General features: G+C 35.6%; 1 protein-coding gene across 1 annotated transcript; it reads right to left on the bottom strand.

Annotated features, from left to right (window-relative positions):
* Positions 1-4,420: 4,420 nt before the first annotated feature.
* On the bottom strand, positions 4,421-6,940 carry LOC138319873 (ficolin-1-like). Its single transcript, XM_069262997.1, has 2 exons — positions 6,818-6,940; positions 4,421-5,531 (listed from the first exon to the last, which is right to left on the bottom strand). Exon 2 carries the CDS (start codon positions 5,437-5,439, stop codon positions 4,909-4,911), a length of 531 nt encoding a protein of 176 aa, XP_069119098.1. The 5' UTR covers positions 5,440-5,531; positions 6,818-6,940; the 3' UTR covers positions 4,421-4,908.
* Positions 6,941-15,010: the final 8,070 nt, after the last annotated feature.

Genomic DNA, 15,010 nt, shown 5'->3' with positions numbered 1-15,010 from the left:
GTTAAATCTTGCTGTATTACAATAAACAAATTTTATAAATAAGAATATTAACATTATATACGTTGTGATGCATGCAGATGATCAAAATAGATGAACTAATTACCAGAAAGATGGGACACAACACCTTATCTGTTCTATAACGCTTTGGACTAAATGAAAGTTTTAATGATTTTTTTTTCTTATCGTTTTAAATCAAAATCTTTATTAGATCTTAAATTAAGGTTATTGTTTGATGTACTGCACACATAACCTATTACAGTAATTAGTAATAATAGATAATATTTCGTCTTATCATCCGTGTTCTCTTCAATTCTTCAAATTGAATAATAAGTTTTAACCGATTAATAACACAATATTTTGTAAAGGAGATTTTACAATATTAAGTTGATATACATGTACATTTGTCCTCTCTGTTACTGTTCATTGTACAAACATTTTTGTTCTGTGTTCTGACAATATCCTTTGTTTTGTTAAAATTCAATTAATTTAATATTATGATTTCCGTTAAGTATAATACATTTCAAAAGAGTTAACAATGGGGAAAAATATAATTTTTTAACAATTTTGAACATCGAATATCTTACAAACACACCAAATATTCACAAGCACTGACTTCAGTTTTCTATATTCAAAGATAGTGGTTATTTCATATGATTTGCGCATGTGTAACTGGAAGGCGACAAATCGACAACACGACAAGTCGACAACACGACAAGGCGACAACACGACAAGTCGACAACTCGACAACACGACATTTTACCGCGACAACACGAGATTCTGTACGCGCTAATTAGCGTGTTTGAAATGTCGACTTGTCGTGTTGTCGACTTGTCGCGGTTCGAAAACGCGACAAGTCGACATTTTAACTGTTAAATCTCGGGTTGTCGCAGTTTGAGACCGCGACAACTCGACAAGGCGACACCAAAACACGAGATGGCCGTAATCAGCCACCGTAACATTCAGGTAAATAACGTATGATATATACAAGGCATGGAATCAAACATTTAACAGGTAAATACATAACACAAAATATCACATAGTCTATTTAAGGCATCAAAATGAACATTTTAACAACGATTTACTCTACTTAATGCTGATATAGTCTGCCCGAAAGTGTCAGGATGACCTATGAACAGTCCATAGTCGTCAGCCGACCGTATACTTTTCATTCAAACGACTTCTCAATAACCAACAGACCCAAGGTACGTATTTAAGATGTTGGGATTAAAGACTAGAAAATAAATTACATGTATCTTGATCTTCATTGAATTGAAGGTCACAGAAGTCAAAAAGGCTGAAATATGTAAACGTCTTCTTGTGTAAAAGTACGAGACCTAAAAACCAGGTATTTGGCTTAAAGCATGCTGGTCTTAAGGGCTACCAAGTGGTTCAAACGATTAAGCTTGAACTTCATTAAAGGTTTTTGGTACTATTTCATACTTTGACAATGTTGTATAGTGCCAATAGTTAGATGACTGTTAAGGCAAATGGACCTCTTGATTTAAAACAATAGATACTATAGCGTACATGTTTGTATTCAGTTTCCTAATTGTTCAGTGCATGGAAAGGCTGCATTCTCCAGGGTGACGTTATTTGACTAATGCTTTTCTTGTAAATAGTATATGCACTAGAGATTATTTTGGAAATTTGTTAAAGAAAAGACGTATCTAATATAAAAGAAAAACAAGGACCTTTGTTTCGGTCCATATGGTCTGATGTCGCCCTTGTGGAATGTAAAAGGCTACACCCTCGGTCATTATTTATTCTAAGCGAGTGATATAACACCATATGAACCTCAATCAAGGTCCATAATTGATATATATTATGTTTTGTATCACTTTTTGTTTCGTTAAGCTATGGTCTGATGATATTTGTCGTATTTTGACTTCGGTTTATTATGTTACGTTGCGGTAGTGTTTCATTACACATCATATGTTGTTTGTTATCTAACACTTATTTGACAATTATGTTATTAAACGTTATGATGTGTTATGTAGGCATGCAAGTATTGTATTACAAAAATTTTGCATTACCGGGTGTCATTTAATATGTCACGCTATATGGTTTTTTTTTTAATTTGATTATTGATATATTTAAAATATTGGAAAGCATTGAGGTTGTGGTCAAATTTAATGAGGAATATAAATCAAAGTGCAGAAACACCAAGTAATCAAATCGTCTCAGTAAATATAGAAATGTAGAAATGTCGTTTATGATTGGCATTTAATCTGGTTGGCTGTGAACTGTGTCAGTGTTTAGTTGAAACGCATCCCATGACAAGGGTATAAAAACATAGTGACCCCCCCCCCCCCCTTGGGCGCGTGCCTCCCTGTTGACCGTCCATCACACGAAGTTATATCTCTCCACTTCTGATAAAACGACAATTTTTACTCGTCGCTAATTTTAGGTATAATAAACAATTTATGTCCCCGGTAACAGAGTAATATTAAGGTTTATTTACAGATATGATATTCCCAACGGGCAAGTTCGTGGATAATATTATATCTTGGGGTAAATAAACTTTTACCTCACACTGCCACAGGGGCCATAAATATATAATAAATATATATAAAATAGGGGGTATAAAACGTGTTAATGAGTTATTTACTGGTCTGGAAACATCCTAGTGTGTAAAGTCAATATATATTATACTTTAACTAACAAAAGCTAACACTGTAACCAAATGTGAAATCAACTACTTAGCGTAACATCAACAGATAGGAAGGTAGATTGTCGTTTTATTGGGTAATGCTACTCAACAAATATTTCGAATTTGGGTTAACGATTTGGTTTATTCGGTGCAGCGTCATTCTAACAGCCAATGCCATTTTAAGGACGGCTTTTCATCTTTGCAATGTGTGATGGTGTGTGAATATATACCTAAACGGGATAACACAATCATCAAATCAATGATTCTCAATTTTCTCTCATATTTACGTCAAATACCCTCAAATATAGATCGAAAATAGACCGGTAATAAAAGTAAGCTTTGACTTTCTTGAAAACCAATGTATCCTAAAAAGACGCCGACTGTGAAAAGTACATACGCATTATACCTTTATAATTTATATGTATGTTCATGTAAGGACGGCCTCCCATGAATGCGGTGTGGTGCGTGTATGTTGTGTGAGGTGCATGTTTTGGGTGACTGCGGTATATTCATGTTGTGTCTTCTTGTATAGTGGAACTGTTGCCCTTTTTATAGTGCTATTTCACTGAAGCATGCCGGCAGAAAACACCAAGCAACACACCCCAACCTGTCACATTATACTGACAACGGGCGAACCAATCGTCCAACTCGCTGTTTGCCGAGCGCTAAGCAGGAGCAGAAACTAACACTATTATAGACTTTGGTATGTCTCGGCCAGCCTTCCTCACAGGTGCGAACGCTCAACTCAAGGCCATAAGTGAGGCAGTGCCAAGTAATCATTAGGAAAAAATAAAGCCAATTAGGAAGAAGAGGAAAGAAAAGATCCTAAATTTAGTCGCTTTTAACGATCATGCAATAAGGGGCAGCAGGTACAATTCTAACGCCCTACCTGTGGGCCGACCTTTATAATTAACACCCCTGTTAATATAAAGGGTTGTAATCACTCACTAGGGAGGATAAATAATAAGCTTGTTTCCGACTAATGCTGTATGCTTATCAGGTAGACTGCATGCCATGTCGCGAATTTAATTAATAGTAACTTAAGTCGAGGTTATTATGGAAATTAGCATTTTTTTCATATATTTATTTCATTTCACGGATGGGAGCCTCTCTGTTAGGTATAAATATTATCTATTTGCCTTTTTCATTATATTATCAGCTGTTACAGCTATAAAACAAATATTAAATATTGATCCTATATTAAGCATCGACCATCAGATCCTCCTACCTAGTGTTTGCCTTATCTGATGATGGGCCGGTGGGACAAGACCACGATATTGCTGTGTTTATTATTAGAATTACGTAATTTGTTTTTTTTCATCTCATGTTGACACATTAATCATTTAACATCATTAAGTCTTATAAATGTTAGTTGTGGTGTCGTCGGTGGCATGCGTTTAGTAATACAGTACTATAAAAAGGGCAAGAGTTCCACTACACAAGAAGACAACACACCGCATACACGACTCAAATTCATGAATATTCATGAATTGTTCCAGTTCATGAAGTTTCATGAATATTCATGATTTATTTGTGTCAGTTGTAGCTCATGAATAACTCATGATTTATCAAGAATAAACATTCATGATGGTTTTAAGTTCATGAATATTCTTTAAATATTCATGAACTTTTTATGAATTTTCATGAATGGGTTGTTCATGATTTCATTAATAAAAGAGTTACATAAACGTTCATGAATGAAAGGATTCATGAATGTTCATAGAATATTTTTTCTTAATTATTCATGAAGTTTTAAGTTCATGAATTACATGAAAATATTCATGAATAATTGAAGAATATTCATGAATTCTTATTCATGAATTATTCATAAAAGTCTCGCAGGGGATGCGCCTACAACAATATACTACCCCATAGCCAAGTGTGATGAGGAAACAGAATGCTGAAAGGTTGGTCACTTCCGATATGAGTTAGTGGCCCGTAGTCTTTCGTTCAAATCTATGAATACTTGTATCCAAATGCATCTTGTTCCTGATTTGAAGCGTTAACCGTGATATACTGCCAATAACATCGTTTCTAATTGGCTGCTGTTATGTCATTTGATATAAAATTGCCTCTGATTGGCTGATATAACGTCTCTGTGTCGAATGGCATGTAATTTCGATTCAAGCAATTAAATAGACACCCACGTCAACTGTGCGCGCAAGTTAAGGTTTGAGAGTCGATATTGTGTTTATACAAAGTACAAATATGTAGAATGTCAGTAAACAGTTTTTGAAGTCCAATATCGCATTCATATCCTATTTTGTGCGTCTCACTTTCATAACAGTGTCCTTAAAGTAAACATAATCATTTCCTCCCATAAACATGCGCATGTCATGGAAGTAATAGAGAAACATTCCAAACGTGTAACAGTTTTTCCACCACCAGGCTCCGCGGTTACTCGCGCAGTCAGTTGATGAGATATCATTATCGCTATCCTGTGTGGAGAACATCATATTGTTGTGATCATAGAATCCACCGTAGCGTATGGAAGTATATGCTGCAGTCATTTCGAAAAAACTGGACACGGTCATTTTGAACTTATTACTGTTATCTGCTACACTGAAATTGTGATACTGGGCGAAAAATGGTGCGTCTCCTGTCTTGATGGTGTAATCGAAATAAACATCGCTGTCCGCTACAGTGAGGTCATGAAGATATTCTAAACCAAGCCAAAAATCGCCATCCGGAGAGCCAAACGAAAAGCGATAATCCTCCCAGTTCTTTGACGAAAAATCCAGGTCACCAACAGAGCGCCTCTCAAACACTGTCCATCCGCCACCTACCATGTCACAATAAGTGTTGACTGCGTTGGAACCGTCTGGAATTATCTCATAAATACCGTTTGATGTATTTCCAGCAAGATACAGGCTTTTACAGTCTGTAAATATGAATGATTTAATTATGATTATTGCTGAATTGTTTTAAATATCGACGCAGTGTTTGAATTTTCAGAAACATCGAGTCAATATATCTTCTGTGACGTCATTACCCAAACCATGAGTTCTTCAGGGTAACGTCCTATAGCCATTGTTCTTCTTGTAATTAATATATAAATCGGATAATTCTTTTGATAATGATGAAAGACATAAAATATCTAATATACAAATTAAGGATTTTTTTATTAGAATCCAAAATAAAGACATCTTTCATTATTAAATTCTACTATGGCGTTATAACACCATTGGGCCTCAACAAAGGTTCATTATTGAAAAAGTACCATTTTTTCATATGCGTGATAAATTTGATGGTTAATATACCGATATAATTTGAAGAGTATTCCGCTAAACCTGCCTATATTATAAGGCATTTTTTATCTAATTATTTGTATTATATTTTATTTTTTGTTGCTTTATATATAGTAAGCTCGTTATACCTCTTTAAAACGTGAAATCATAGGATAGAATTGGTCTACGCTACTTCAGCGGTATATTTCTAATACGTCGCCCATACAATGCCGTGATTACGTACACATACTTATTCTTTGAGATCGTATGTACTCCACTGCTCCCATGTTGCATCCCATTTATGAAATTAAACAACTCTGCACAATGAAATACTTCCGAGACCGTTCTATTTCATACATTTGCAATGGCCTCCAATTACACATTAAGTTGAGTAAACGTCAGCCAATAACTATCGCTTCCGGTTTTATTTTTTGAAAAAAAAACACGTGCTGTTGAGAGGTAAACAAAATGCCACCCGCTCAAAGTTGTTATAAGAGCGACGCGAGTCGAAAATCGAAGCTCTGTTCCGGCAAGTGTACAATGTTGCAAGTAGAAAATTCGTTTGTTAAATATACATGCAGGTCTACTTTTATTATGAATGTGTGGAATAGAAGGGTCTCGGATATAACATTGGGGCAGTTGGGTATATCAGATCTCCATGAATAGGTAGATGTTCGTTTTCCCGGCATTTCATTGACGATGTATTAGAAGTATGCCGCTGAAATAGCGTAGGGCAAATCTGCCATGCGATTTCACGTTTTAAAGACGTTTCTATATATTAGCGGGGAAAACATAATAGTATAGGCAGGCTTAGCGGGCTATTTGAAGAGATACTCGTTTCTTATATATATACCTTAGATTGTCAAACAGATACAGAAATAAACACTTGAATATAGAATAGTCTCCAATACATTATATGTGGTTACGTGGGCATACCAACCTTTTGCACATATGCTCGTTTCTGATATATAGGCGAAGCCTACTGGACAAACGCATTTTCCAGTTCTACATATTGAGTTGAGGATTGAAGAGCAAGCGGAATCATCCAAGCATGTTCCTGACGCTAGAGCTGTAACGGTGTGAAGAAATTAAATCATCATCATCGTTACAGTCATCATTATAATCATCGTAATCATTGTTACACTTTTCTATAAGCAATGCCATTATTAAAAAATATATTGCTTCAAATTTCTTTCTCGACGTATGGTATACCAAAAAGATTAAAACAATATATACAACTAAATTATGAGTGCCTGGATAAAGGATTCAGAGGGATATTAGGATAGGGTTAGAAAATTAAAGAAATTAAAAAATGCAAGCATTCGCTTTGTGGAGGAGATATTACGTTGGAGATGTATTTAAGATTAACAAACTTCACAAAATCAGTTTAACAATATAAAGATAAACTTAATATAAATGATTATTAAGATTAAATATAGATACATGTACACTGTATGTATGGTGACTCAAAAACAAGATCGACAATAATAATAGAACCATACGTTTCGGAAGAGTTAGCATTCACTGCGTTCATATAGGACATCTCTATACAAATATACGTCAACTACATTTCATGCACTTAAATGAAAGTAAACGGAGGGTTACATTTTACAGTGTATTACGGAAACCTAAAAAGCACACTAGGTAAAACCGGAAATAATAATGTTTCCTCGCAAAATAATCAATAATGTTGATTGATAAGTATCCAGTTTTACATCAATCTACATAAACAGTCTCTCAAGTTATACAAACATTCACTCAACCGTAACGCCTACAGGGGACATCATCCTTAAATGACCCTGTCTGATAATAGGGTATAAGTAAATAAACAACCATCATTCGTGTTTATATTTCACTTCGTTTATTTTTCTGTATTTGGTCCTTACCCAGGCAACCTTCGGCCGGATATTGGCTTTGCCAGGTCCCAGTTGAACCACACGTTATATCGCCTCCTATCCACATCATATCCGAAGGACATGCGTATTGACGAACTGAACCTACGGCATTTGATACCCCGGATGTAACGTATGCATTTAGTGACGTCTGATATTCAGGACATTCTGTAAACAGATATGTAAATATTCAGGAAATGTTTTTGTGGCCATCGAAATAAAATCACACCATAAGATGATTAATGTATTTTTTTAAATTGTTAAAAAAAAACCTTTTTAAGGTGATACAAAATAAGTATAGATAAATATGAAAGCATAAAACACACACACTATTTATCGTATTCGTATATACATTTTACTTTTGTTTCTGCCTATTGGTCAATTTTGTCCTCGTGATAATGATAAAAAATCAATGTTCTGCATTATATTGGCACGTAACAATGATTATGGATAAACACTTACCGTAAAAAATACATATTGCTTGTCCACTGCTCAGAGCAATACATTTTGAGTGGATTGGGCATGGAGTATGTTCACAAGGACCAACGATCGCCTGTAACATTTACAAAAAATAACATATAGAATATATTAATATTCAGTCATGCTTGTTTTGTTATTTGATTAACGTCCTATTAAAAGCCATGTAAGGACGGCCTCCCATGTATGTGGTGTATAGTGTGTATAAAATGCGTGGTGAGTGTTTAAGGCGACTTGCGGTTTATTCATGTTATGTCTTAAAAATATAAACTTTATTAATTTTACATCGATTACGAAACAAGTTATACAACTTATGTAAATCACTCGATGACCCGGATGTAAGCGCGCGAGGGATCTTAGTGTGGGAGGAAACCGGAGTGCCCGGAGAAAACCCACGTGATCGGGCAGGTGACCCCAAACCTTTTCACGTCCGTGCCAGGGATCGAACCCCAGCCGGCTAGGTGAAAGGCGAGTGGCTTAACTACTACATCACCCGATCACCCAAGTGATGGCTTAATCACTACACCACCCGATTACCCATGTTATGTCATCTTGAATAATGTTACACGTCGTGATCCTGAACTTTGAAGGTTTAGATAGACGGACGAAACATGATGACTATAGGTCATCCAAATTTTATAAACATTTTACCGTTGCTAACTGCTTGTTTATGTACTGTCACCATAACTACACACAAAACACACACATTTAATTCGGAATCGATACGTGAATCATTGTATCACAGTAGTCAGGTATAATAAATGCAAACAGGTCGAAAACAAATAGCATAGTCAATTTGGAACACACGTCGAACACTATTAAATCAATTGGGTCATTATTGTCGCAATATCGCATTAAACAAATTGCATTTGGAAAGAAAGCAACAGCCATGAAGCCAATTGTGTCATTATTAAAACAACGATGTACATGACCTACATTATATTTACCATCATTTTAAATTCCATTTTGTTGTTTAGCAAATGTACACCGAAAATGAGAGATAAGTGCATTTATACCACATCATAGGGGGCAAAGTAGTCTGGCATTATATATCTATTTTGACAGATACGCCATGTGCCAATGATATTAATATATGCAGTCCTTATGCCAGATAATAGATTAGAAATATAAAACCTATTCACGTTATCAATTAAGCATACTGTTGAAGTCAGCAAGCCACAACGTTACACTGACATTCGAATGAAACCCGAAAAACCTCTTTAACTGTATATATTGCCGACTCTGAAGACAAAGTATTTAAGCAAACCCATTTTCCATGGAAAGTGCTGGAAAAACACACATAAATTGAGGTTCGAACTGGAGTTTAACTATTATTAACACCAATTTCAATTACCTTACTCCGTTTTAAGAAGCTCCACCGCTGACAAACGCGAGCATATAAATTAGTATTTTTCTTCAGTTACAAAATTTTCTTACCTTACGCTATTATCACCATTGAAAAGTTTGAGGTTCTAATTTTACTTCAAGATAAAAATATTGAAAATTAAAAAATCACGAAATGAAAAATCCGAGACACTATGTACTATATAGAATGAAGTGCTTATTGCATGCACCAAAAGCAAACTAAAATAATTCATATTGTTTTCTGTGTTAATTAGAACGAATATACGTACCTGGCCTACTTTAACTTTCGGCCGGGTACGAAATGGTGTATATGTGTGATACTGGAACACTGCCTCAGGAAATCACTAGGGCATAAATTTCTGCATTTTCGTGGGATTATTTCATGGGTAGATATACATTTATAAATCATTTTTGTCCAAAACAAACAAAACGACCATCTTTAATATCTACTGTACCGTTCACAAAACGTCAAGTTCACAATTTGTAGACTTGCCGTATAACTTTCCTTCGAAAGGACCTTCATATTAAATCTATGAAAGCATAATGTCTCGCTGTGAATTTGATATTGCATTCGGTTCAGTTTTATTGCCTAAAAGGTAAAGTATTTAAAACAAGTACGATAAACTACATTTAAAAAATGGTTTGCATAATCATGAATTTGATCCATTAGCAGTTATACACCAATTACAGCTCTAAAGACAACATTATCGCTCAAAATGTCTTTCGAGCTACAATATTGCAGCTAGAGCCAAATGCTCTGTGCTTCTGGGTAACTTCATATGTAGATAAACACTTCGCCACTATTTACCACTAAACACCAATAAAGTAAGCCAAAATGGTACACAAACACAAAGATACAAAGCTTAATCGCCCAAAGCAAGAATAAAAAAAACCATGATAATGTAGTTATGGTTGTTTGTACGCTACAAGATCTGATAAAAAACTGACATGGAAAAAAAGTGAATGCAAACAAAGAATTTTCTGGTAAAACTGGAGGAATATTGAGTAAGATAACGAACCCAATTAAATTGATGCCTATCATTCAAACAACATCTACAAATTTAATTATATATAGATAAGACTAAAACGTAACAAAATATGCTGGCCTAGAGGAAGAAGAAAACAATTATCTGACATCTGGATAAGCAGGCAAGAAAACAGAAGAAAACTAGAACACTGACACGTCAGAAAGGGCCCCGCTATGTGTCTGACGTGCCAAGATGACTGATTTGCAGCCTTTTTGATTCTAATCATATCATGTAGCCATTTTGATTCAAATCATATTGACTTTAATTAATATATTAAGCAATGAATAATTTTATTTATTATGTCATAACAAATTGTTAATAAGTCCAAAAATGGAAAATGTGTCCAAAACCTTTGATGCAGTGACCCCATGATCTTACCTTTGGTCAGTCAAAACTTTGGTGAGTTGACTTCTTGTTTAATTCTGAACAACTCTGCTTCATTATAAATGTTGTAGCAAAATGTTCATGAGAAAATAATTTTTTTAAATTTGACCTTGACCTTTGACTTAGTAGCCTTGGCCCATGACCTTACCTTTGGACAGTCAACTCCTTGTTTAATTCTGAACAACTTTGCATCATAATGTTATAACAAAATGTTTATCAGTTTAGAGCAACAACATTGTGATTTTTTTAAATGTTAAAATCCAAGATGGCCGATTTTTTAATTTAATTTCAGCCTGAAAAATTACCAAGCAGATCTAGGATGGATGGGGAATCATCATGTAAAATATGGGGAAAATACTCCACTCCCTTCCATCATTAATGTGCAAAAGAAAAAAAACGGACAGACGGACGGACGGACAGACAGACGGACGGACAACCTGATTACTATAGGGCACCCGCATCTCGATGCGGGGCCCTAAAAACCAATATAACAGGGACAGCCTCTACTGTGATTAAAGGGTATAACAATTTTGTTTGTTTGTTTGATTAAATTAATGTCCTTTTAACAGCCAGTGTTATGTAAGGACAGTCTCCCTACATGCGGTGTGTAGCATGTATGAAGTGCGCTTTGCGTGTTTTGGGAGACTGGGGTATTTTCGTGTTATGTCTTTTTCTAAAGTGGAACTCTTGCCCGTTGAAGCATTCCACCGTAACGAAATGTTCATCAAGCAAATGAAGAAAAAGTAATGATCACCTACTCCCTTGATGCTTAGTGGTAAGCAAGACACGACATGGAGATATAAAAGTACCCGATCTGTTCCTAAAATACTGTAAAATATTTACGATAATTTCATTGAAACTCTCTAACGCGGGAAACTATGTTCGTCTGCTTGTCAATAATAATCATCAATGACTATTAATGGTACATGTATTAATATTATAAGTACGTCTGCAGCCTCTCTAGGGACGTACATGTAATTAGAATGCCGAAGGCGAGATCACCCTGGTAAAAGTTCACATAAATGAATGTGTATTACACGTACTTGGTAAACGAAATGAGTGCTGTCGTACCAGACAAAAAGGATGTATGGCAACCAAACCAACAAACTGAATGTTTATTCTGAACGCATGCAGGCACTAAGCGTACCTCTATATTCAGATCGTGGTCCATATACTTATTTATACAAATGACATATTAAAGTTTTTGTTGTGACGTTACATCGGCGTTGTTTTGGATTTCATTTCTTCGCTATCCCAAACTTCTTCGCTGTCCAAACGTTTTTCAAAAGTTTTTAGATTAGGTGAATGTATTACACTCTCGGGTAAAAAGTTGCCAACAATTCGCTGGGTAAACGAATATTTCCTCACGTCCAATCTGCGCCTTGATTTATCCAGGCTTAAAGTCGCCCGGCTCGTTTCTCTCGTTTATATAACACAAGTAACTGTGATACGGATGAATTATAACATCCTCTCAAAATTTTAAAAAAATTCAATCACATCTCCTCTATTACGCCGATATAATAAGGACGGGAGCTTAAGACATCTAATATTTCTTCGTATGAATAATTCTTCAATCCAGGCAGTAATTTGGTAGCCCGCCTTTGAACGCTTTCTAAAAGTTCAATGTCTTGTTGCTTATATGGTTTCCATATGCACACCCCATATTCTAAGTGGGGTCGAACTAAGGCTTTATACAGTAGACAAAATGAGTTTTATCCAAGTGTGTGTATGTTCTTCTGATCGTATTCGGTTCGTTTTGTTAACAACGCTACACACTGCATACATGGGGGCCGTCCTTATATGGCCCTGGCTGTTAAAATGACCATAAAATAATCAAGCAAACAAAAAAACAAAAAAACAAAAACAACAAAAAAACAACAAAAAAACAGCCAAAAAACAAACACCCGCAGGGAACGTACAAGGATCTGTTTAAGTGGGGAGATATTTTGAAATCTCGTGCTGGGTGCTGTATCTGAGGGACCACCAAATCAATTTATAAACAGCAGGGTAGGTCTCTATGATCTGTCCTCGTATCTACAGGACTTCGTCCGCCTCGACACAGACTTATGGTTTAAGGCCAAAAATCATTTTAGATCTAAGGTTTTGTTCGTAATCCTCAATTTTAATAAGTTTCTAGATTTAAGTCAATAATCTTAGCCTGGAGTTCAAAAACGTTCGTTTAATGAATTAAGTGGATGAATGAAGCATCTGATCGCAAGCTCCGCGATCATCTTCCGGGTTGTCCTTGTAACGTATCCTGGGTAGACCAACCTACCAGCTATGATGAGTAGTCCCTGTAGTAGATCTGTATGTATATAACGATATATGCTGAATAAGAAGTAATTTTCTAGGACCACGGGGAGATTAGTTTTAATCTTGTTTATTGTATTAACTAAATGAATATATATATATGATCCTTTACATATGCTGCCTGGCAAAAGGCGACTAAATTTAGACTCCGATGTGTTATTTTTCTTTAAGAGGAGAAGTGTTGCTATCATTTTAGCATAATTAAATATTTTCAGAATATTTCTAACTTTTTATGCGATGCTGTTTATTTTGGCGATCGTCAATTTTGTGATTTGTCGTCAGACGTCGTTTGCTCATATTCAAATCACGGAACTGCTAAGCGAACGTTTCTTATTGGCAGAAGAAAAGTGTCAACACACACCATAATTACATAGTGGTCATGTGAGTCTATGACTTTGCTTTTTGGACACCACACCGAGAAGATAGGCGACTAAATTTGCATCCTATACCAATGAGCACTATATATAGAGAATACATAGTTAGTATCTTACAATACAAGGTTTGTTTTGGTGTTCGACACGGAAAACCGAGATGACGTAAGGTAAGATACTGACCGTGTATTCTGGTTATCCTGCAACCATTTAATATGACATTCAAAACGAAAGCAAACGGACAGTTATTTGCTTGGTTACGCTCGAAGCGAGACGTTTCTTTGATGCGGAGATAAAGATTCATTCACTAAACCGAATGAGAGTGTACTATACATTTGTTGCCCTGACGGTAGGGAGACATGACGTTTTGTTTACCCAAGGCATGTCATATTTCCCGAGGGCTACCGTCAGGGAAATAAATTGTTTATTATACCGAACAAATAAAGTTTTTCTCGCGCTAGAATACAAGTCTAACGTAATGGCTAGACTTTAAGTTGTTTGCCGAACACACTGTTGTCGTGTTGGGCTAACGTTACAGCTATTGTTCTTCCAGCCCAAATCAACTCCCTTTAGCATGTTACATCATATAAACATTAAATGGAGTGTAATTGTGTTATCTGTATACTTTATCATAAGAATATTAATACATTTCCTCGGACGGAAGCGTCGTCTGTCATCCATAAGCGCATTCACAAACAGCATCCGTAATTCTCTTCAGTGTGATATATCACTGAAACAATATGAAAATACTATAAAAAAAACCCGATAAATACCCATTAAAGACTTACTTTACAATACATCCCTTTGCCATGAGCCAAGAAAAAGACGACACCGCCATACGAGTTTTTCGATATCGTAAAAATGACGTCATTCTGGTGAATGTGACGTCACGTTTTAGCGGAACTGAATGACGTTCAATCACCGGAAGTTTCAAGTTCTGGGTCAAATTAGAAAAAATGTTCCGTTAGATATGGAACAAATTCACGTTATCGTATTGACGGATAAAGTTTCATGTAGTTTTTTGTGGTTTTAAAGTTTTGTTTCGGTGAACATGTAGTTTGACTGGTTTGTTTCGGTTGTATTTGGTTCTGAACAATAGTCAAGCCATCAATAAGTTTCTGAGGTTTATTGGTAATGATAAGTTAACCCTCTCGACTTATATATACACAATGGCTGGCTACAGGTAATAATCATAAGCAAACCGGCTCTCTCAGCTAAATTTTTAACTGCCGACAGGAATACAATGGTTAGACACATCGTGTCCGCCGTACGGTGCCAAAGGATAAAAAGATATTCTAGGACAATA

The sequence above is a fragment of the Argopecten irradians genome, chromosome 3, assembly GCF_041381155.1.
Source record: "Argopecten irradians isolate NY chromosome 3, Ai_NY, whole genome shotgun sequence".
Lineage (NCBI taxonomy): Eukaryota > Metazoa > Mollusca > Bivalvia > Pectinida > Pectinidae > Argopecten > Argopecten irradians.
Note: the sequence above shows the minus strand (reverse complement) of the source record. Positions and strands in the feature narration are given on the sequence as shown.

What these genes read in the sequence shown, in the direction of transcription:
- LOC138319873 (XM_069262997.1), bottom strand. Translation starts at nt 5,439, where the DNA reads ATGGTAGGTGGCGGATGGACAGTGTTTGAGAGGCGCTCTGTTGGTGAC.